Here is a 24,029-nt window from a genome sequence, read left to right on the forward strand (position 1 = left end):
TACAAAAGTTCAGCTCAAACTAATGCCTCTGAAACTCTTTAAAATATCAATTTTTAACTTTCCTTGAACCTCCTCCCCCTGTGTGTCTCCTCTCTCCTCTGCAGCACATCCGTGTGGGCTGGGAGCAGCTACTCACCACCATCGCCCGCACCATCAACGAGATCGAGAACCAGATCTTGACGCGAGACGCCAAAGGCATCAGCCAAGAGCAGCTCAACGAGTTCCGGGCTTCCTTCAACCACTTCGACAGGGTCAGTACCATAGACTGTGTACATAAGAGGACAGGACTCCAACCACAGTCACGGTATAGACACAGAGCTATGGGCTGAGAGAGGCATCATAGGTGGTACACTACTCATTTACAGTCAGCTGTTTGGATACAGTGTGTGGCAAATGCTCCTGTTATTAAGTGTTTTCGAATAAGGAATAGGTCGATATTTTTAGAAGTATATTTGTTTTTTATGCCCTTCGGCTGACGGTTAGAGGAGAAGGTCCATTGCACTCCACTATCGCATCTGTCCGTTACGTTAAAAAGACAAAGCCATCCAGGTAGTTCTGCTTAAGCTGAGTTTAATTTAGCGTACAGACCAGGGGTACGTTTGAATACCCATACTTCCCTGCTATTTACTATGACAGAAAAAGATTTAGGATGCTCCAATGTGGTCAAATGTAGTATGCAGAAAAGTACCCGAATGTCGTACTAGCACACATCTGTCAGTTCACAGTTTATTTGGCAAACCAGCAATTCTTTGGCGATTCTTTCTGACCCTCAATCCTCTGCACATCAGAAGTTATGTCAAATCGACGGAGCCTCCAAATGTAAACAACCAATTGGTCCTTTCCAATTATGTGCCAATTGTGTGCCTACTGCATGTAAACTACTTACTTTTTACGAACAGCTGCAGTATGCAGTATAGTCCAAAGTATTTTGAACGCAGGGCAGATCACACTGTTTACTTGTTGGGAGCAGCGACATTCTGGAGCCTGCCAGTTTATAGGTGAGCTTAAGGAGTGCTAAGCTAATACTCAATAGTCAAACAGCTGCTTAGAAGATGGGGTTGACATTTCTGGCATGTGGAGTCACATGTTTGTTTTTCATATGTTCAGACATCAACAAAGCAAAGAAGTTGAGGTGAGAAAATATTGAATTGCTGAGTGTGTGTGTAAGAGAGAGTTGTGTATTGTCGTGTCATGCTGCCCGAGGTGTGGCTAACCCCAATTCTTTAACCTGAACAAACCTTGTGTGTGTGAGTAGCCTACAGTTTGTGTTAAGTGCATCAGGCTATGCATTGACCTTTACTGCTTTGTCCAAAGGGATTCACAGTTCAGTGACCCAACATTCTTCTTTAAAAGGCTCTGGGTGCTTCCAGGCCTCATACACCAGCAGCTGATTCCTTTGATTATGAAATTTAAAACTGATGTCATTGCATTGAATTAGAAAATTGAATACAGAGCAGGTAGAATGGAAAATAAGTTAGCTGGGAAAATATCTTCCCATTGAAGGACATTTCTTAGTGTTTACACTTGAGCTCAATGTGTGTGTGTGGAACAACACCTATTATGGATGAGTTTGTATTTAGCTCGCTCTCCTCCTCGGCCCCAGATGTCCTGCAGACTCCACCATTACCTCATGCGTTTTTCCAGAGTCGCCCTATTGTTAATCAATACCTATCGCTGATGAGAGGAGCCCTAAGAAAGTCTAGATGGCTCTCACCACGATATCTGCAGTCATGTCCGTGCGAAAGGTGTATGTAGCTTCAGCAACAGAGTTTTTCCCCACTTTGACTTTAGTTTGATAGAGGAGATTAACTAAGTATTTTCTTTCTAATGTATTTTTGCTTTTTTTCGCAGATGTAATGATTTGCTGTTTTTCCATTAGTTTTTGTTTATTATTTATTTGGCTAAAATCCAAATAAATAATAAATAAATGTATCAATTGATTAGCTGCCAATATAGAAAAAGTATTGCCATTTTTTTTTTATAATTCATTATTAATTTTGTTAATTTTATAAGCAATGGTGGCAGAAATTCATCATTTCCAGCTTCTCAAATATGAAGGTTTTCTGTTTTCCTTTTCTTCTATCAAATTAAACTGAATATGTTTAGTTTCAGCCGATATTCAGACAAAATAAGACTTTTAAAGTGGTTGCCTTAGGCCTTTAGAACTGTCATTCTATAGGCCAATAACTTATAGATTTTTTGATTAAATAATCAGAAACGATCAATAAAACAATCACTAGTTGCAGCCCAAGTCTGTGTGTTTACATAAATGTACCATGGAGTATATGGTCAAATGAATATGATTGTAAATGTTAACAGTGTTTAACAAATCATCTTGATGCTAAAGAGATCATTTTGCTTGGAAGAAGAAAGCATATATTTTGTGATGTCGAGTACACGTGTCATCGAACGATATGAATAACCTCAGCTGCCCAGGCCTCATACAGTAGCCTGCCTGCACACACACACACTGCACTTTAACGCCTTTTGAATGCCCCTCCCCCCTCTGCCCCTCTACCCCACTCCCCCAGCAAGACAGCACTGCTGCCACCGTGTGTTTCACCTGCCAGAATCCTAATGAATATGCACTGTGTTCTCTGTTCTCTATATCTCCTGCATGAACCTTCTCCTATCACCCCCACCTCACCCCACACCCCCTGTGCCCTGCATGGTGCACTCCCTCCACACACATCACCATCCACCCTCCCACCCACCCCACCCATTCACCCATCCCACCCATTCACCCCATCACTGCCCCCGCTGTATGTGTTGCTGCATGGCCCGACGCCTGGCACTGGCTGTCCCACTACCCCAGGACCACTCGGGCACACTGGGCGCGGAGGAGTTCAAGGCCTGCCTGATCAGCCTGGGCTTCGATATCGCCAACGATGCACAGGTACTTGACCCTGGTCCGCACCGCCGCCACTGTGAGAAGTTTAACTGTTTTGTTTTTTTGTTTTCTTTTGTACTTTCTATCCTTCTCTCCCTCCCTCCTTTACTGCTACTATCTATCCCTCCTGTCTTAAATTCCCTTGGTGATTTCCCAAAACCTTGGCAACATCCACATTGTGGGATTGTTGTGGCTTTTTTTAATCCTTAAATTCTACTCTTTGTTCATCCTTTTACTATTCCAATGCTTTTCCTCCACTGTCCCACTGCCTACTACGCTCTACGTCCTCTCTCTCTCTCTCTCTCTCTCTCTCTCTCTCTCTCTCTCTCTCTCTCTCTCTCTCTCTCTCTCTCTTCTCTCTCTCTCTCTCTCTCTCTCTCTCTCTCTCTCTCTCTCTCTCTCTCTCTCCTCTCTCTCTCTCTCTCTCTCTCTCTCTCTCTCTCTCTCTCTCTCTCTCTCTCTCTCTCTCTCTCTCTCTCTCTCTCTCTCTCTCTCTCTCTCTCTCTCTCTCTCTCTCTCTGTTTGTCCATCGCTGACCTTGTAGAAGAAAACAGGAATCATGGATGCTGAAGACTTCAAAACCTGCCTTATCTCCGTTGGTTACAACCTGGTAAAGCCACGAGCACTCTTCAAGTATGAGATCATGTATGTGTGTGTGATTTAATAAAAACCAGTCGGACATGGTAATGGATAGATTTATTCATTTTATTTTTGTTTGAATGTTTGTATATCTTATTTTTTTTTAGATCAAAAGAGATGTTTGATTTGCCATAGAGCTCCATTAACAGAATGTATTAGATTTGATTGTGATACAAACAAAAGATTTTCACTCAGCAATACCACAAATCAATTCACTAATGTTATATACAGTATTTGAGCTGAGCAATGATGAAAAAAAAATGTTATCCCGAGTTGTTTTGCCGTAGGAAATTTAACCGTGGCGTCTGAGCACTCACAGTTGTGTTTTTCTGTTGCCACCAGGGAGAGAACGAGTTCTCCCGCATCATGAGCATAGTGGATCCAAACCGGATGGGCATAGTCACCTTCCAGGGCTTCATCGACTTCATGTCCCGCGAGACGGCCGACACCGGACACCCGCCGACCAAGTCATGGCCTCCTTCAAGGTCCTGGCAGGGGATAAGGTACGGCCTGGTGTCTTCTGGGTATTATTTCAAATAGGGAAATAATGACGTAGAGTAGAAAATATGTTGGGTCGGTTCATTTTAGCCAAGGGTTTAATGTTTTGATACCCTTAAAGGGAAGCAGGAAAGTAGGCAACGGAAGACGAGAAAAGCTGTGCCTGCAGTACAATGGTTAATGACGTTATCTTGTGATTTAGGGTTCATTTACTAAATATCTCAAGAAGACAATTCCTTTTTATTTTCTCCACAGAAGAAAATTAAATAATTAAAGAAAAGTATTGTAATGTAAATGTAATACATTTTTTTTCTCATTTTCTAAACAGAGCTACATTTTAGCCGACGAGCTGCGCCGAGAGCTGCCTCCGGACCAGGCGGACTACTGCATTGCCCGCATGGCGCCCTACACGGGGCCGGACGGCGTGCCCGGGGCCCTGGACTACATGTCTTTCTCTACCGCTCTGTACGGAGAGAGCGACCTCTGAACACTCTGTCAGTCTGTCCTGACTCTGGGACCACCAGCTCTAAAACCTGCTCTGATCGCCACGCCCACGTCCTCCCACTTCACCCCTCACACACTCCTGTCCTACTACGCTCATTTTTTGTACGTCTCTGGCCTTATCTTGTTTTTGTCACTCTCCTCTGTCTCCTCCTCCTCCTCCTCCTCCTCCTCCCAAATCTCCACAGCTCCCTCACACACTGTCGTCTCCGTCTCCGTTGTATTTGCTTTACCGCGCAATGCAGCAGCTCTCCAGGTTTACAAAGAGGGAGAGAGAAAAAAAAGAAATGTTTGTTTTTCCTGTTTTTATTTTCTTGTTGTCATTGTTTTATCTTCATAAAATGAATAAAGTTAACATATTTTATTATACTGAACAAAAAAAAAGGTATTTTTCTTCACCTGATTGAAAATAAGAGACAAAAATTGTAATAAAGAAAAAATTGCTATACTTTCTCTTCTTTATTCTCTGTTTGCTGAAGTGTTTACAGTTGATTTACAAGGATAACATTGATGATTACCTGTGTCAATAGTCATTTACTTCAGATCAAATCAAGTTTTATTCAGCCCATTATATATCACAAATAATAGACTACATTTCGAGGCCCCCTCTATACTTAGATGAGTAATTTATCCTTATCTATATTATATTGTTAATTTCCCTCTTTGTTTGCCAAACACTATAAGCACCGTATCATGGTCACAAAAGCACTTAATTGCAGATGTTTATTACAGTGAACTTGAATGATAGCAATTCACTTAAGCGAAGCAGATGGCAAACACAATCCTTCATGTGACCTGGGAAATACACGTTTGGATTCATTTGTGATCAACAACCCCAGCGAACGTTTGAGATCACCCCAGAGCTCAACATACTTACGGTTTGTACAACTTCACATTTTTTAAAGAATACATATTAACTGCAATATATGAGGAAACGGTAATCAGAATAATGGGCAATAGATTTAAGTGGTTGTACCTGAAGGCCCTTGAAACTGTTTCAAGTTTAGAAAGTTTGTATTCACATTGCTTCTCTTTGCTTTAAAAATGAATGTTATTTCTGCCTTTTCGGATTTTGATCCACTTTCATGTAAGCAAAATAATTATATTAAAGGTGCACTATGTAAGAATGTCAGAAGAAAACATTTTCTAAGGTATATTCTCATAACTCAGTAAACACACTTTCCTAACCGGAAATTAGGATCCCTGGAACACTTTTTGACGTTAGAAAAGCTGCCTGAAAAATAATTGTTTCACCGTTGTTGTTTACAGCAGCAGGGACCACAGTTTTGTTTACAAACATACATATTATAGTCCTACTCTAACGTTTGGTTTCAGTCGCCTCAAAATAATTTTGTTTTGATTTATGATTATAGAAGTATTCAATACAAAGAATAACAGATAAAATATGTTTTGTAAACTAACCGCAGGCTCTGCAAATTTAAACAAATCCCAACCCTGAAACTGCACAGTGCACCTTCAATCAGGAAAGTAGTCAGTGTAGAGCAGTGGTTCTCAATTATTTTCTGTCATGCCCCCCCTAGGGGACAGAATTTTTTTCGCGCCCCCCCCCCCCTCCCCTAAATTTAAATACTATTGAGAACCTGCTAATATTTATTTATTTATCTGTACAAAACCACTGTATGAGTTTCTGGCATGAGCATTCTGCATACAATCACCTTATTATCAAATTAGATAACAAAAATTAGCTGAGATAACTTTTGCAGCAAAAAAATTAAAAGTTCAGTTTATTAGCTCAATTTGTAACATTTAAACAACAGACTGCTCAGTCTGTGTGAATCTCAGGACAGAGAAACAAGAGCAAATGATTCTCTGAGGTTTGCATTTCATTCAAAACATTTTTAAACTGTAAACATAGTTAAGGTGGTGTTTTTTTTTATTATAGGCCAATAGGCCTTCTGTGATGCGATAACCAATAATTCATTAATGTTATTATTAGTCTACTTGCTTGATTTCTTTTTAAATAGCCTACAGAGACACGTGGACATTTATTTACTGCAAATCGCGGCCTTTTGCGCGGATATGACCATACACAAGCATGCATCGTGCTAGCACTTAAAAAAATAAAAAAATAATAATTATATATTTTTTTTGGTCAGTTGGAAATCAAGGCAGCCCGCGCCCCCCCTCCCTGACAACTCACGGCGCCCCCCACCATTTGAGAAGCACTGGTGTAGAGTTTCAGTCATCTAAATGTTCATTGTATCTTGCAATCAGGTGTAGCCTATAGTCTTTAACTGATATTTATTCAGGAACTCCTGATTTCTTTCTTTTGTGTTCCTGGTAATGACAGCCGCATTACAAATTATTATTACTATTATTCCACTATTGTACAAATAATATCAACTGATTTTTAAACTTATGGTCACTACACGTTTTCAACATCTGTTTGCTATCAATGGCCTAGGCCTTATTGGCCTGAGCTCACACCTACTCGTTTCTGAGTAAAACAAATCATAATTTTTTAATTATGCTGACTGTAATAAATACTCAGCTAAACATATTGTGCCATTTACACACTTTCACTACATTGTGTCATAGTTTAACAGTGATTTTTTTTTTAAACATTTCATATTTTTAAATAATGGCTGAAAATAACATGTGACTTGTATGATTTAATAGTAAAGAAAGAACGTCGGCCCAAAACTACACATGAAAACTTTACCATATTACAAAATAAAAGTCTGAAGACATTAATGAACAAAGTAACTGTGGATGAACGGTCATGGGCTTGAACTAAAAACTGTGGTCCCATCCATTTTTTTATTCCTTTCATTTTTGACCAGGAACACAATGAGTGTTTAATAGAATGCCCAAAGTTTATTGAAAATTATCAAAATTAATGTGATGTTTTCAGATGCCCTGTGTGAACAAAGTCATGACAATCAGCTTAAATTAACTACATTTTTCAGAAAGAAGACATGAAAATCGGGCCGAAACACAACAATAGAGTTAATATCTTATCTTGTTTGTATTTCTAATTTTTTGTTTTGTTTTGTAGACTTTAAAGGATGAGAAGAAAAAGGATGAAAACCCTCCTAATAGTTGGAGCTCTTGGTCTATTGGTTTTCCATCTCTGGAAAGATGTTTTTGTTCAACATACAACCGGCCACCTACAAGTAAACGAGAGAAATGACGACAGCACAAAGGAGCCAACCACCAAAACAAAGCCCTATGTTTATTCTTGGCCAAAATGTGAACAAAATATGTCTGCTGCCCAGATTGAAGGCTTTAAAACCTTACCTCAGCGCATTCAAGACTTCCTCTATTATCAACACTGTCGCCATTTCCCCATGCTACTGGACCTTCCTGACAAATGTGGAGGAGCTGATGAATCAGCTCAAGTCTTTCTTCTGCTGGTCATGAAAAGCTCGCCTGACAACTACGACCGCCGAGAGGTGCTGCGCAAAACCTGGGCCAAAGAGAAGGACCAGAATGGTCTGCGGATCAGAAGGGTCTTCATCTCAGGAACGATCCACACTGGCTTTGAGAAAAAAAGAATGAACACACTCCTTAAACTGGAGCAACGTGAGTACAATGACATCCTCCAATGGGACTTTGATGAATCATTCATCCACCTCACCTTGAAGCAGGTTCTCTTCCTGGAATGGATGGAGAGAAACTGTCCGAAGGCTCGCTTCCTGCTAAATGGTGATGATGACGTGTTTGCCAACACAGAAAACATGGTCCAGTATCTCCAAAGCATCAAGGATAATGATGGAAGCAAGCACCTCTTTATCGGCAGTGTGAACGTGGGCATGGAGCCTATTAGAGAACCACCAAATAGCAAGTATTTTGTCCCAGTTCAGATACAGGAGGCAGACGTGTACCCCCCTTACTGTAGTGGTGGGGGCTTTCTCTTGTCTGGCTATACAGCTTTGGTCATACATAACATGTCCCAGCATGTTCCACTTCATCCAATTGACGATGCTTACATGGGGATGTGTCTGGTCAAAGCAGGTCTCAGTCCAGCTTCCCATGAGGGATTCAGGCCCTTTGGACTGCACGTCCCCTCAAATAAAGTAGATCTATATGACCCCTGTTTTTATAGAGACCTCATTTTGGTTCACAGATTCCTGCCAGATAAAATGTATTTTATGTGGCATGCAATAAATGATCCTAATCTGAAATGTAGTGGGCCTTAAAGAAAACGTGTTACAATGATATGTTACTGACAGGATTTGTATCAGCTTTGCCCTGAGTTCACTGTACAAGTTTTTCACTTATTCTGTGGAATAGACTGACTTTGAGATGGCAATGATTTTGAGCCATCATGTTTTATAACCAATCTGTATTTGTATTGCTCAGGATCTGTGTACATTAAAAGATCCATGCTCTCTAATGGTTTACACGTTTATTGTTCCATCCTGGCGACTCCTGCTCTGAACTGCCTTGAGTCAATCATTCTATCCAGTCTTTGCCAGTATCATGCTCTCACATAAACAATACAACATCTCTTATATTTACAACAGCAGGGAGTTTATGGGGATCTACCCTGTGCATGTGTACGATATAAGATGGGGAAAGGGGCAAACAGTGAGCTTTACCAATGTGTGTTCATAGAATGGCCTAGATGTTAAGGCATACATATTACTAGTATTATTATCTTACATCCGTATTTGGTTGTTGTCCACTGCTGTGAGTGCTGGTTGAACAGAATTTCAATAGGGAATGGGCCAAAGGAGTAAATGAAGGAGTTTTTTTTTTAAACGATGCACTGTCAGAGTAAACATGCTCAAGAGTGTCACTCCCCCTCGTCGGACACTAACCATGCTAGAAAATGTTCGGAAATACAATATCAGGTTTGCCTGATCAAAATCTTCTTCTAAAATGTGACACCATTGGGGTTAGCACACTGCTGTATATTTAAGGCGTTTAACTTAACAGCATAGCAAGAGCTGTCCTAACGTATGCATCAAGTCATATGGTATGTAAACAGCAGTGACACCAGGCCCGGTTCTAGAAAGTTAGATTAGGGTGGTCCTGTAGAAATTTTAGGTGGGCACACTGGGAAGAGAGACCGAAGATGCGAGCGCGCGCATAGCGCAAGCCGATTTTTTTTGCCCTTGTAAGATCTCTGCGTCTGCTTTTTGGCACATTTACTATGAATTGTGTAGAACACAATATGCAAATAAACTTTGAGTGTTGCTGTGTGGGAGATTTGATTCTTGCATGTTTTTTTTCAAAAAAATGTATGAATAACATATAATATACATTATATACAACATAATGTATCTTTTTTTTTAATCGCAGTATTAGCTGTCGGCAGCCTTAGCTGATTGAAGAGAAAGCTTTGGGACTGGGCAACCTGGATGGTGGTAGTCCAGAGCTATATACTATACACACTATATAGATATATAGTCTTTCCACTATTACCTCCGATGTCCAGCCGGGTGAAAGTAGTAGCCAGCCGAGGTCACGACCCTGCTAGGGGGGTCCGGGGGTATGCCCCCCCGGGAATTTTTTTTACCTTTTTAAAGTGAAATGCATGAATCTGGTGCACTTTGAGAGGAAAATTAAGAGGCTAAATCTGAGGAATTTTGTGTGAACAAATAATTTGGAGACACTGGGTCGGATGAATTAGAAGCTATTGAAGAAAGACACATGGATTTTCCATAGAAATATAAATTTGAAATAAAATATTAGGCTGGGTCCTCTGGGTTGGGCTTGGTGCTCTTTTTTTTTTACGGGACATATTTTTCTGCAATATAATTAATTCATTTAAATGCAGTGAGAGGAACGAAGCAGAAGAACTCTGTTGTCCAGTTATCTTTTTTTCCACAGACGAGGCTGAAATAGGCTATAGACTATACACAGTGCATGGGCAACAGAGGGCAGCCCCATTTTCAAATATTTTTAAATTAACTCAATACACACTGTGCATGCCATGGACTTGAATTTGACGTGATCAGTTAACCTCTGATTACCTCCCAGATGAACTGATTCAATTATTAAGCTATTAACTTTCTACCAAAACATTGTATTCCTTTTATTGTATGATAATTTACATTTATATAATATGATGTTGATATCAAACACACAAACTAAAAATAAAAAAATAAAAAAAATTGGGGGGGCCCCTCTGGCAGTCGGGACCCTAAGCAACCGCTCATTTCGCTTATGCCTCGGGCCGGCTCTGCTGACCAGTGACCACTATAAGTGGGTGGGTAACTTGGAGGCAGGTTATCCTGCCCACCCAATAATACAATTAGAAGCAATGCATGGTAATGGTATATTCTTTAGTATTAATCAATTGTCTGAATTTTATTTGACATTTTCTTGGACAGCGATTGAACAGGGCCGTCTGATAGTGGGTCTGGACTTCCACCAAAAAAAAAAAGAAAAAAAAGTTTTTTTTTTTATTGGGTGGGCACAGCCCACATTTGGGTAGGCACGGCCCACCCTGGCCCCTGGCTACTGCCGGCCCTGAGTGACACTAACTACATTGTTAGCTGTCAACCTACAAAGACAGCTTCAGGAGAACAGTGCCTGTCTATGATAATACTGTTGTGTACATACATTGTGTAGGTAAATAGAGACCCATCCAATGTACTTACCAGAGTCTTTGTACCAACGTCTCAGAGCGGATGTATTAGATCACACCAGAGCTCAACATACTTGAGGTTTGTAAAACTTTTTTAATTTTTAGAAGACAAAAAAAAGAATGAATCTATGAGTAGACAGATATCAGATTAATGCTGCTGATTAATGGTTATTAATTTAAAAAGGTTTTGCCTGAAAGCCTTTGAAATAGTGGTCAGAGTTTGGGCTGCTTTAATATATTATGATTTGCAGTGAAAAATGTATTCCATTATTTACACTACTAAAGTCTGTATTCACAGGCATCGTTTTAACAACCTCTCTTTGCTACACAAATAAATGATCAGAATATATTTGCTTTTCATTTTGGATTTTTATCCATGTTCATGTGAACAAAATAAATCACTAAAGTTTTCAATGTAGAGATTAATAACATTACACCAATTTTATAGTCTCTTCACTGGCTACCAGTTAGTAGCAGAATTGCTTTTAAGATCCTTTTATTTATCCCTTTATCAACCCTCAGGTCTTCTTGCAGTGTTTTTTAACATTCCCAAAAGTTAGAAGGAAAACTTGTGGAGGGGCGTTTTTCTATTCCACTCCACATCTGTTGAATAGCCTGCCTTAGAACCTGAGGGTTGCAGAGAGTGTTGATATTTTTAAAGGCAATTAATGCACAGCCTAGGCTCTGTAAAGTGGTATTTCAACAAAGGTTATGTAAACAAAGGGGCCCACCAAAGCTAGCAACATGCCCTTATACAAAGCCTAGGCTGTTTATTAACACTGGCTATTTTTCAGTGCACATACAGTAGGGTCAGGAATCAGATTGTGAGGAGATGTTCACTTATTTTGATAAAAAGTGTTTTTGGACAAAAAGCTTTCTCTAGAATCGCTGACCCCACCTTTAAATGTGTTATTTATTTATTTATTTGTTACTGTCAGACTTGTAAAAACTGTCTTTTGTTTTGTAGACTTTAAAGGATGAGAAGAAAAAGGATGAAAACCCTCCTAATAGTTGGAGCTCTTGGTCTATTGGTTTTCCATCTCTGGAAAGATGTTTTTGTTCAACATACAACCGGCCACCTACAAGTAAAAGAGAGAAAGGATGACAGCACAAAGGAGCCAGATTCCTGACAGATTAAATGTATTTTATGTGGCATAAAACAAATTATCCTAAACTGAAATGTAGTGGGCCTTAAATGTGTAAAGGGCAGTGTGTAAAGGGAATTCTTTTTTCTTACCTTTTTTCTTTTTCTTGCATTTTATATTTACATGGGAGCGGAGGCCGACATGTTTCACCACCATGTTTCTACAGTAGCACAGAGCGGACAACCTTACTGCCTTCCATTTTTTATATACAGTGGCCAAAAATGCACCTGATGGAGGACGAATATTACTATAGAATAAATAACTTGATATTGTGGAAAGACTTGAGAAAGTGGTGGATGATGCCTTCTTTAGTACATTTATTAGTTTGTGGAATACAATTACTTAGAAAAGGCAATGTAAAAAGGCAAGGATTTTGAGTCATTGTGTGTTTATAACTAATTTGAATACTCTTTGCAATATACATACATATTTCATCACCTTAACTGTTCAATAAATTGTACTAAACAGTAAATAATATTGAATTAATTGAATGATCTTGAAAAAACAAGACAGCAATTTAACCAATAACCAAGATGGCAAGTTAGCAGGAACATTTTAAGTTCGGTAAGGTACTGCAGATGGGAGAATTTGTATTTGTATTGCTCATGTACTGTGAACATTAAATAATCTATGATAACTAATGGTTATGGTGTACCCATGTGTTGTTACATCCTGGCATCTCCTTCTTTAAACTGTCTTGAGTCAATCATTCTGTCCTCTACATAACCAGTATTATGCTGTTATATAAAAGCAATACAACCTCCCTTGTAGCCCATTTACAGCAGATGGGAGTTTATCGGGATCAACCATAGATAGTAGGATCAACCCTCGGCTCAATGTGTGCACATAGGCCTACTGGGGACATTTTATTAATAAAAATAGCCTATAAACTCTAACTAATCGGTTGAATTAAGCGGAAGCACCTGAGCGGGTTCACAGGGAAACTGGCAGACTGAAACCGGCGGCTTCAGTGATGGTAGGCAAACATTTGGCTACAATTGTCGTGAGAAACGCTCAATATGACGCCAATGTTAAAGATTACGCTACGAGTGTGATTGTTTAAGGGAGACCGCAAAAAAAGAAAAAAAGAAAATGAACAAACCGAAAAACCTACTGCTCTGGTATCACTGGACAAAACATAGCCGTGACAATACAATAAGTATTAAACTAAATAATGCAATGAGAAATCTGAAAAACATAAAGCATTTTTAATATTTGTAATAATGTATTCCCTAAACACCGGAACCTTGATTGTGTCTCGACAACCACACGGACCGTTCTAATGCGTCGGACTCATTCAGGAAGCGCGTTTCAGCTGTGACCTGATGCTGGTCCATGTTTACATCAGAAAAATGGACTTTTAGCTGGAAAGAAGAGTCATGTTTAACTTAAAGGCGCTGCAGAGGAACAAGACAGTGAGGTATGGAGTTCCCATGCTGGTAAGTAACGTTTATGTCACGTATTTACGTATTTATGTATTTATTAAGGTGGTTTAGCCTTTTAGCTCACACTAATGCTAGGCTGTCAAATGTCAAAGCGAGTTATTTTATAATGTTGTTGCTATTTTAAAGTCAAATTTTGACCTCAGAATAATAGAAGTTGTTGTTCTACTTTCCTTTTCATAAATTGTTGTTAAAAAAGGATGATTTGGCTAGATGTGGTGTTCCGGTTCCTCCTTTTACCACAGCTAGTTTTGAGCTTTAAATAATTTAACATAAACTTGTTTTAACCCTGACATGCATAGGCTAGTTGTCACTACAGTGTTCGGCTTTTGAAACACTTTTTTAAGAGGAAAAAATATTGGCCGAGTTGGTCACGATTCAAACATTAAGGGGTTCATTTAAGTTTACGATTAAGTGCTTAAGGATTGAGTAAAGGTTATCCACCACTCACTCACTGTGAACCAATAAGCACCAGGATCTGTTTGTTGTGGAAATGTGTGCATCTCTAAGTGCTTCATTCATACGATCTATTGTTAAATGTAGTCTTTAAAAAAAGTTGAATTGCTCCTTTTTGTTTTCACAAAAGAACTATGATTGGACAAATCTGAAACTGTCCTAAATAGTTACTGGAGTCTAGGCATGGGATTGTACGGAAATTAAAAGTCACAATTATCCTATATAACTTCATAAAATGAGGTGTTTTTCTTTTTCTTTCATATAAATGTTCACACATTATTAAGAAAAACTCAAATTTCATTTGAAAAAGGTGCTTTTCAATGCCCACACATAAAAGTAGTTATTGTTAAAAGTCATTCACTGGGTGAACTTTACATAATTTCTATTTCAGTTGCTTGTAGTTGGAGGTTCCTTTGGCCTGCGAGAGTTCACACAAATTCGGTATGATGCCCAGAGGATCAGGAAAAAGGTTTGTTATAGATGAGCTCCTACTACACACACATTTCATGGAGAGTTACTTAGGATAAATGTGCAAGTAGATTAAGAACATAACTGACATTTCCAGCATCACAAGAAAGCAGTGGAAAGAATAACTTCATGAGTACTTCAGGGGTCAAAGACACAACTAGTGTGCAATGGCTCCTCCAAGTGGTTGGACTCTTAGTTGCACATTAAAATATAGTTAAAAACTTGTATAGAGATGTTCCTATATATGTGAGGGCTTCACAGCAGATCTCACAGTACAGTTTGGTGTATTTAGTCTTTTTTTTTTAGAGAGAAATTGAGAATTAGATATTTTCGCTCTATCATCTCAGACATTGCAGGCACTGACCGGCTTGTCTAAGGCCGAAACAAGTGAGAACAGGCTGTTTATAATTCACTAAACTACAGAGCCAATTCATTCAAATGACAAGCAGCCAGCATTGACTCTTCTTGACAAGCGCTAGTGCACGTCATTTGGGTGGGAGCCAGATGGCAGGGGGCATCTTTTCTTATTACTGTCTAAGTGAGGCGGCCCTGGCCCCCTGCCTGTGCAGCTGCCCCCACACAATACTTGTTCTCGTCTGATGGGGCCTTCAGCAGAATCTACAATGTTAGACCCTGTGGTGTGTGTGTGTGTGTGTGTGTGTGTGTGTGTGTGTGTGTGTGTGTGTGTGTGTGTGTGTGTGTGTGTGTGTGTGTGTGTGTGTGTGTGTGTGTGTGTGTGTGTGTGTGTGTGTGTGTGTGTGTGTAATTGAATGCATGGAATATCCAAACATCTGTCAAAACACACATGATTAAAAGCACCCTTCCTGTTCTTACTTGGAACCGGTTTTCAGCCAATTCCATTATTTAGTTTTGACTTAAATTATTAAAGCCGTTGTCTGAGGGTTAAGTCACTCTATGATCTAATTTGCATTTTCTCTTGAGCGATTTCATTTAGCCCAGAGGCAGAGAAGAACTTGAATGCTTTTTGTCCTCTCTTTGTCGAGTTTTCACCTCTGATGCTCCCAGTTTTTGTCTTTGAGGTTGATTCTTGTGGCAGTTTAAAAGCTAATAGCACCTCGATAGCAGGTATCATACTAATTACTTTATAATTATACACCCTGCACTGAAGGATGCAAAATCTTCTATATAAAATCAATCATGGGATCATGAAACTCATCAGTCACCTGAGTAGCTGCGGCATTATTGCTCAGAAATATTAGAACTCATTAAAAGTAATGATTCAGAATGGGATTTATTGCAGTCCTATTCTCGGTCAAAATCAATTTGAATTGCAAAACCCACATAGCTCCATTGGTTTCAACACTCTGCTCCAAAACACTCACACTCACACTCTCACTCATTCTTTTTGTTTTTATTAAACCTGGTGATGTCGATGGCAAGTCAAGCAGAATAATTGACAGAATACAAGCAGGCTAAATTGGATCCTCCCTCCAGGTTTTAAGAGGCTAGACTTTTTTGAAATGGTGAGAAAAGTCTTAAGTGCTTTTTCTCTTCCATACAAGTTAAAGGGCCTTGAGAAACGACTTCACCTCTTCTCCTGATCTTATCGTTTACGTGTTAAAGAAATAATGCACGAAGAAGACGAGGTGGAGACGCTGCCTGAAGCGGCTTGTCACCGCTTCAGTCGAAGGCTGCAAAACATACAAATCTCCATTATTTATAATATTGCTTTCCTCCTCATAGCACTAATGGCTTTGTTAAAATTCTGCTACCAACCAAATCCATACCTCAAACAAGGAACCCTTTCACAGCTTTGTCTTTTTATCTTTGATTTTGTTTGAATTTTCTGTTTGAAAGCCTGACCTGCCAGAATATTTTGTATTGTAACATTCCTTCTCACTCACTCACTCACTCACTCACTCACTCACTCACTCACTCACTCACTCACTCACTCACTCACTCACTCACTCACTCACTCACTCACTCACTCACTCACTCACTCACTCACTCACTCACTCACTCACTCACTCACTCACTCATTCATTCACTCTTTCTCTCTCTCACTCACTCAGCTGGATCCTTCACTGGAGGCCAAAGTGAACATAGAGAGGCAGCCCGCCATACTGGAGGATGAATATGAGGTAAGTAGGGAGAGATGTTTTCAGGTTGAGATACTGCAGGTGAATTGGGTAAAAGATTTAACTTAAAGATATCATCGTGAAACTTTGCCAGTTGATTGTTTACATTAAAACAATCATTTTTTTTGTAATAAAAGTTTTCCTTCTTTGAGTAAATATGAATATTTGATCAAGTATGTAATAGTGAAATGGCAAGTTGGAGAGAGAAAAAAAAACATGGATGTTGTGTTACTATGTAACCTTTCACAATTAAATATTAATGTGAAAATTGGAGTGATTCAGCCTCCGGTCAAATCTAATTTTGTACTCACTCCTGCAGAGTAGAAAAATCATCAAATGATCAGATTACAAAAAACGTTTCATCTGTCCGGTCTGAATTTTTTAATATATTTAAATGATTGAAATCCTGATGTCTAAAAACCACATCTTATTTTCTATTTTGCCAACTCTCTCGCTTTCTCTCTGTCTCTCTTTGTCTGTCTGTCTGTCTGTCTGTCTGTCTGTCTGTCTGTCTGTCTGTCTGTCTGTCTGTCTGTCTGTCTGTCTGTCTGTCTGTCTGTCTGTCTGTCTGTCTGTCTGTCTGTGTGTGTGTGTGTGTGTGTGTGTGTGTGTGTGTGTGTGTGTGTGTGTGTGTGTGTGTGTGTGTGTGTGTGTGTGTGTCTGTGTGTGTCTCTCTCTCTCTCTCTGTGCGTGTGTGTGTCTCTCTCTCTCTCTTTGTTTCTCTCTCTGTCTCTCTCTCTCTCTCTCTCTCTGCAGAAGATGAAGGATGCAAATCTGGAGGAGTGGAAGAACATCCGTGGCCCTCGTCCCTGGGAGGACTCCAGGGAATACCAGGAGCAGCAGCGGACCAGGCAGGGCAAAACAGACTGAGCCGACTGCACACACACAGACGCACATGGAGGACAGATAGGACAAGAACGGACACAGTCTAGGGTGAAGACAAAATTTCCTCATATGCTCCAACTTTGGGGCATGGACTCAACTTGTTTGGCTTGTGTTGGACTTTGTAGAATTGGGTTTTAAATTCGGGTTGTAACATTAAAGACAACTTGTCCACAAGTCCAAACCCCTGAACTAAGTTTGAGGTTGATATTAAAGCTGCAGTGTGTAATATCTCAATATTTAGTGACATCTAGTGGTGAAAGTTCACCAATAACAAAGCTGCAGTGGCCTTCAAGGACAAGAAGGTAGTCACTAAAGATGGCATCATCCACCACTGCCTCAAGTCTTTCCAAAATATCAAGTGATGAAATTAATATGTGTTTAGTTATTTATTCTATAGTACTTATTCTTCGTCTTCCAACAGGTGCATTTCCCCAGGACACCCACTTTACCAAGTTTGTTCTGAAAAATTACAATACATTCTACAAACTGCACATTTAACTACAAAGATATCGGTTCTTATCATTTGACAGACATATGGTAGTTTATACTCAACGCTGATGATCAGGAGTTTGTAGTAATATGACAACCAGTAGGTGGCACATCTGTTACCTCACCTGCACACAGAATGCAAGGAAGGAAGTGTATCCGGCTGTATGATTTCCATGTTTCAATAAATTATATTCTATGATCTATTGATCCATATTCTTTCTTAAACTTTTATTTAGATTTTGACAAAAGCTTGTAAGAGGCGAGTCTTTGCTCACAACATCATTGCTTTGATTTAGCAGTTGAAAGTATAAAAGAATAAATAACAGAAGTCCAACCTTTCCTCGGGCTTTATAGGTCTCGACAGTAATCCGTTTCCGTGACAGTTATTACTTTGCAATGCGTGGGGATTTATTACTTTTATAATGGAAATAGTGTTACCTTTTTTATTCTTCCTACAAACCAAAAGAACACGATTTATTTTGCTGTAAGCCGCATTCTTCCGATTTGTACATATAAGTAATGTTTTGGGTGATTGACGGATAATATATGCACTGCTTCACCCTCACGCTGCTATGAAATGGGATGTTATGAATAGTCTGCAGGTGTGAAGGACTGTATGAAATTGTCCTTGGAAGTTTTTTTTTTTTTTAGTAATCACATTTTTTTTATGGCCATGATTTTTGAGTCACTTTAATACCCCAGTGGTCCTCGGGCTCAGAAGTTGATGGGGGACACAAACAGCGACTCATACGTGAGGGGTTATTTATCATGGACGGGGTTGGACAGATCGGGAATCTGAATTGCTGTTTGTATGAGTTTAAGGCCGAGCTGTCACGTAGCAGCAAGTCCCTATAATCCACCAGACGCTGACGCATCTAGACGACAAAGCAGAACAATCAAGTCATTTGTCACAGGATTTGGCAGATCAGATGTAGCATTTGTTTTCCAGTCTGCGTGTTGATATGAAAATCAAATCAAATAAAAAGTATAGATATATGCTTGTGTTCCTGAAGAGAGGAGCCACATGTTGTTGCGTCGATCAGACATTCAGCACCCCCCCATATAGCCTGAATGGAATGATATTTGATTCATAACCATATTGGGTGATCACTAGATTTTAGCAAAGTGACCACTGTATTGCATAGCAGGTTTCACCATGAAATATATCGCAGAAACAAAATAGTGTGTGAAATTAGCTCAGGTGGCTGTGTGTACCTACTAAGCGGGGGTTTATTCTTCCCTTAATTGTGCATCATACGTGTTTATTTAGCCGTGTGTTTGTTGAACCAGCCGTAGCCTCACTGATTGTGCAGAGCCCACGCACACGCCAAGTCAACCACGTGAAGAAGGAGACTTGAGAGTGCTGAAGCAAAAGCTATGTTACAGCACACCACGGCATTATTATGGAGACACAGCCTGGGTGTACAGTCATCGCAGGCCAAAGTGGGTCAGAGCAGGGAGCAGGCCTTGTAAGCGAGCTGTCGAGGTGCATGATGAGTCCTAATTTGAAAAAAAAAAAAAAAAAAAAAAAAAAAGCCCGCCCCTTCACGTGCTGTTAAATTTTTTATTTGAAAATGCAAGAAAACGCCATGAAATTTTAATTGGACATGGGCTAAGAAAAGATGCGAATGAAATTCAATATTTACCATGTCGTTTTCCGAGCGGGAAAACTAATGAGGTCTGAGAGAACAAGAATCGTGCAGCTGGGTTGAAGTTTGGAGGCCCTGTAACATCTCCGAAACACAGAATGTAAATGGTGAATGGGCTTCACTTTATAGAGTGCAATTTCACTGATTTCCTCAGAATCAAAGCGCTTTACAGTTCTTTGCCTCATTCGCAATATAAATATTAATATTAACTATCCTAAAGAACGAAAAATTATCTCACAGCAGTTATATCCACCACGCAAGGTGCGCGCTAACCATCGGGAGCAATTTGGGGTTCAGTGTCTTACCCAGGGACACTTTGACATGTGGCGGGGAGCCGGGGAATCGAACCATCGACCTTGCAATCCAGTGGACGACCCGCCCTACATGCTTAGCCACAACCGCTTAACTGCAGCCAAATAACTATTGTTCCTATAATCTTCCAGCTCTGCGGTGCCTGTATCATTCAGATGTTCATGTCTAATCTGCGGCCCTGTGAGTTGGTGGCTTTTTCTCAATCAAACTGTCTTCTGCCGGATCGTCTCAGCTCTGAGGTGCAGACACTCAGACCAGTCAGCTCTGTGCTTTTTGGCCCTTGATGAATGAATAAAATCCTCCTCCCAAACACACTCCAGATGAAGATTAATTACCCACCGGCATTATCTCACAAGCAGACATTTCTCACTGACTACAGAGACATGATCAGTCAGTCCCTCTAGTGAAAGTCAAAATATTTGATGTATAATTCTGTGAACTGGAGGAGGATCCCTCGGAGAATCCTCAAACTAGGCTAAAGATACCAACCTTGTTCAGTATTTTATAGGCTAATTTTATGTTCCTTTCTATTATTGTTTTTAAAAACAAGATATTGGGGTAAGACCTAGAGTGTAAACCAACAGGCTTTACTTATGGACAGAGAAGCAGTTTTATTTAGTAGAAAAGTGAGATTGTTTCAAAATGTCCTTCCCGATGCTGCTTCTCATGCCCATATGTTTAGAGGTTTTTATTCAAGAGTAATTCCAAGCCAAAAAGCTTCCCTTTCTGTTGCACCTCAGACATCACCTATAACAACATCCAGCGTTGCACCGGTGTATTGACACACACAGCCCACACCTCCACATCTCTACAGCAAGATGGGGCATCACACCACCGGAGGTCAGTAAGAACATGCTTCTCAGCTTGTGTAAATTGCTCTTTAAGGCATCTTTCAAATGCCCAATGCCCACAAGGACTATATAGCCCGATTGATACTGGATTATTGAGGTTTTTTGCCAACACTGATAATTGATATTACATCACATTTAGCTGACACTTTTAATGCAAAGCAACTTCCAATATGTGCATTTAACCATAAGTGTATACTTCAAACCCAGAACCAAACAAATAATGTTAGTACATTAGCGTCAAACAAGCCAAACTGTATGATATACTGTATGTATACACATGTTTAAGATAGACCCCTGAACTTTGTTTTTTAATGAATTGTGGCCAAAATATTTACAGATTTGGACCACATTTAGTCAATGGTCTTGTGTGGTCAAATGATGTACAAGACAGTAATTCATACTTTGTAAGTTCCCTCAATCATTATACTGTGTTTTCACTCACCTATTAGGATGAATTGGAAAAAAAAGAAATTGAGTCAGTCAATAGAAACAATCCTTTGGTGCATGTTTAATGTATGTAGGCCTATGTGTTTTTCATCCACTCCTTTGTCCCCTATAGGAACACCAAGCTAATGAAGCTTATGGTCAGAGAAAGCCTCAACCTTTAATATCCTTAATGACTCACTAGAATCACTCAGAGAACTACAGATTAAATCGACAAAAAATACTTGAAAAACCGAAGAACTGGAACTGTTTAACTCTTCGATAGGATGGCATGTACACTCATATGAAAAAGTTTGGGAACCCCTCTCAGCCGGCATTATAATTGGCTCTGCTTTCACAAAAAAAATATAAAAGTGGTATGTCTTTAATTTACCAGGAACAGCTAAGTACTGGGATGTTTTCCAAACAAAGATTTTTTGAAAAGCAGTATTTGGTTGTATGAAATAAAATAAAATGTGAAAAACTGGCTGTGCAAAAATATGGGTACCCTTGTGGTTTTGTTGATTTTAATGCCTGTAACAGCATGTAAAACTGATGAATTTAAACACAAAGTTGGTTGGATTATGTTGTTAAGCCTTGAACCTCATAGAAATGTCTGTTTAATCATGAGAAAATGTATTTTAGGTGCCTAAATGCAAGTTGCACTTCTCTTTGACTCTCTGCTGAAGTGAGACAGAATGGGATCATCAAAACTGCTCCCAAAAGATCTTAAAAACAAAGATTATTCATTATCATGGTTTAGGGGAAGGCTACAAGAAGCTTTCCCAAAGGTTTCAATTGTCAATTTCTACTGTAAGGAACGTTGTCAGGGAATGGAAGGACACAGGCACAGTTGCAGTTAAACCCAGGTCTAGCAGACCAAGAAAAGTACAAGAGAGGCATATGCGGCGGATTGTGAGAATGGTTGCACACAACCCAAAGATCACCTCCAAAGACCTGCAAGAACATCTGGCTGCAGATTGTGTATCTGTACATGGTTCAACAAATCAGTGCAATTTGCACCAAAACATCTGTATCATTTAGACAAGCCAGATTCATATTGGAAGAAAATGCTTTGGACTGATGAGACAAAAATTAAGTTATTTGGTCTTTATAAAAAGCAGATGTTTTGGTGCAAATTGCGCTGAATTGTTGAACGATGTACAGATACACAATCTGCAGCCAGATGTTCTTGCAGGTCTTTGGAGGTGATCTGTGGGTTGTGTGCAACCATTCTCACAATCCTCCACATATGCCGCTCCTGTTTTTTTCTTGGTCTGCCATGCCTGGGTTTAACTGCCACTGTGCCTGTGTCCTTCCATTTCCTGACAACGTTCCCTACAGTCGAAATTGACAATTGAAACCTTTGGGAAAGCTTCTTGTAGCCTTCCCCTAAACCATGACAATGAAAAATCTTTGTTTTTCAGATCTTTTGGGAGCTGTTTTGATGATCCCATTCTGTCTCACTTCAGCAGAGACTCAAAGAGAAGTGCAACTTGCATTTAGGCACCTAAAATACATTTTCTCATGATTAAACAGACATTTCTATGAGGTTCAAGGCTTAACAACATAATCCAACCAACTTTGTGTTTAAAGTCATCAGTTTTACATGCTGTTACAGGCATTAAAATCAACAAAACCACAAGGGTACCCACATTTTTGCACAGCCAGTTTTTCACATTTTATTTTATTTCATACAACCAAATACTGCTTTTCAAAAAATCTTTGTTTGGAAAACATCCCAGTACTTAGCTGTTCCTGGTAAATTAAAGACATACCACTTTTATATTTTTTTTGTGAAAGCAGAGTCAATTATAATGCCGGCTGAGAGGGGTTCCCAAACTTTTTCATATGACGGTACATATACAGAATTGTAAAATGCCTTTATTTACAACTGGAACATTCTAACCAGATTAAGATTTTTTTATTTTTTTTATTAAAATTTACTTCAACTCACAACTGGACAACGAAATGCAATGCAGTAATGCTTTGTACTTACTCTAGTTAGAATATGACAGTTGAAAAAAATAAAATAAAAAATTCTCTAGATGTTCAATTCACAAAAAATACTTATTGTTATCCTACATGTGGGAAGGAAGGGTGGAGGAAAGAACATGGAAACGGCCCTTGTGAATTATTTTATTTAGTGTCTCTCTCTCTCTCTCTCTCTCTCTCTCTCTCTCTCTCTCTCTCTCTCTCTCTCTCTCTCTCTCTCTCTCTCTCTCTCTCATATATGTAATTTCTATAAATAGACCGAGGCTCGGCAGCTGAGGGTTAGTCCACGCAGAACAAATGCGCCCCCTGGCTGTTTCACTTCATTCCGCACATAATGAGCCAAACGGAACGCGCACAGATCGCCGCCGTCACTTCCACTCTCGGCAGGACGCAAGCAGGGGCCACGCGTTGCCATGGATACAAGGATGTTGGGGGGGGGGGGGGGGGCGTCGCTGCACAATCCCAGAGACCCTTACAAGAGCTGACCTTTCTAACCTTGATCTTCTGCTGCTAACAATCCCTGCATTCCAAATCACATACTTTTTCTTTTTGTTATACTACATAGCCTATACTAAAGCATTCGGGTTTACATAATGCAAAAGTGGATATATTATGGCATTCTACATTTGACATGGATGTATTGGGACATTGGAACGCAGGGAATGTCTTTCCATAGTCTTTTTTCGAGTGGCCAAAAATGACATTCTGTATAAAAATCCCAATAT

The 24,029-nt window shown here is 39.6% G+C and overlaps 3 protein-coding genes across 3 annotated transcripts in view; all 3 read left to right on the forward strand.

Annotated features, from left to right (window-relative positions):
* Positions 1–4,976, forward strand: part of actn1 (actinin, alpha 1) — a 53,084-nt gene extending 48,108 nt beyond the window's left edge. Inside the window, 5 exon segments of the mRNA XM_080043035.1 lie at positions 105–251; positions 2,816–2,896; positions 3,872–3,979; positions 3,982–4,032; positions 4,356–4,976. Coding sequence (XP_079899161.1) covers positions 105–251; positions 2,816–2,896; positions 3,872–3,979; positions 3,982–4,032; positions 4,356–4,514 — 546 coding nt within the window. The 3' untranslated portion in view covers positions 4,515–4,976.
* A 2,575-nt stretch (positions 4,977–7,551) lies between these two features.
* On the forward strand, positions 7,552–12,893 carry LOC307262233 (N-acetyllactosaminide beta-1,3-N-acetylglucosaminyltransferase 3-like). The gene is made up of 2 exons (XM_080043038.1): positions 7,552–9,502; positions 12,805–12,893. The coding sequence occupies exon 1, from the start codon at positions 7,558–7,560 to the stop codon at positions 8,689–8,691; it is 1,134 nt and encodes a 377-aa protein (XP_079899164.1). The 5' UTR covers positions 7,552–7,557; the 3' UTR covers positions 8,692–9,502; positions 12,805–12,893.
* Positions 12,894–13,532: 639 nt separating this feature from the next.
* On the forward strand, positions 13,533–18,273 carry cox16 (cytochrome c oxidase assembly factor COX16). The gene is made up of 4 exons (XM_080043045.1): positions 13,533–13,674; positions 14,525–14,602; positions 16,635–16,703; positions 17,457–18,273. The coding sequence occupies exons 1-4, from the start codon at positions 13,615–13,617 to the stop codon at positions 17,568–17,570; spliced, it is 321 nt and encodes a 106-aa protein (XP_079899171.1). The 5' UTR covers positions 13,533–13,614; the 3' UTR covers positions 17,571–18,273.
* The last annotated feature ends 5,756 nt before the right edge of the window (positions 18,274–24,029 follow it).

This window comes from Ammodytes marinus (assembly GCF_949987685.1).
Source record: "Ammodytes marinus genome assembly, chromosome: 15".
NCBI lineage: Eukaryota > Metazoa > Chordata > Actinopteri > Uranoscopiformes > Ammodytidae > Ammodytes > Ammodytes marinus.

Excerpts from the sequence above, each read along its gene's own strand:
- LOC307262233 (XM_080043038.1), top strand. The coding sequence starts at position 7,558 with ATGAGAAGAAAAAGGATGAAAACCCTCCTAATAGTTGGAGCTCTTGGT.
- cox16 (XM_080043045.1), top strand. The coding sequence starts at position 13,615 with ATGTTTAACTTAAAGGCGCTGCAGAGGAACAAGACAGTGAGGTATGGA. Across the intron at positions 13,675-14,524 it reads GGTATGGAGTTCCCATGCTG|TTGCTTGTAGTTGGAGGTTC; the intron begins GTAAGTAACGTT and ends TTTCTATTTCAG. Across the intron at positions 14,603-16,634 it reads CCCAGAGGATCAGGAAAAAG|CTGGATCCTTCACTGGAGGC; the intron begins GTTTGTTATAGA and ends TCACTCACTCAG.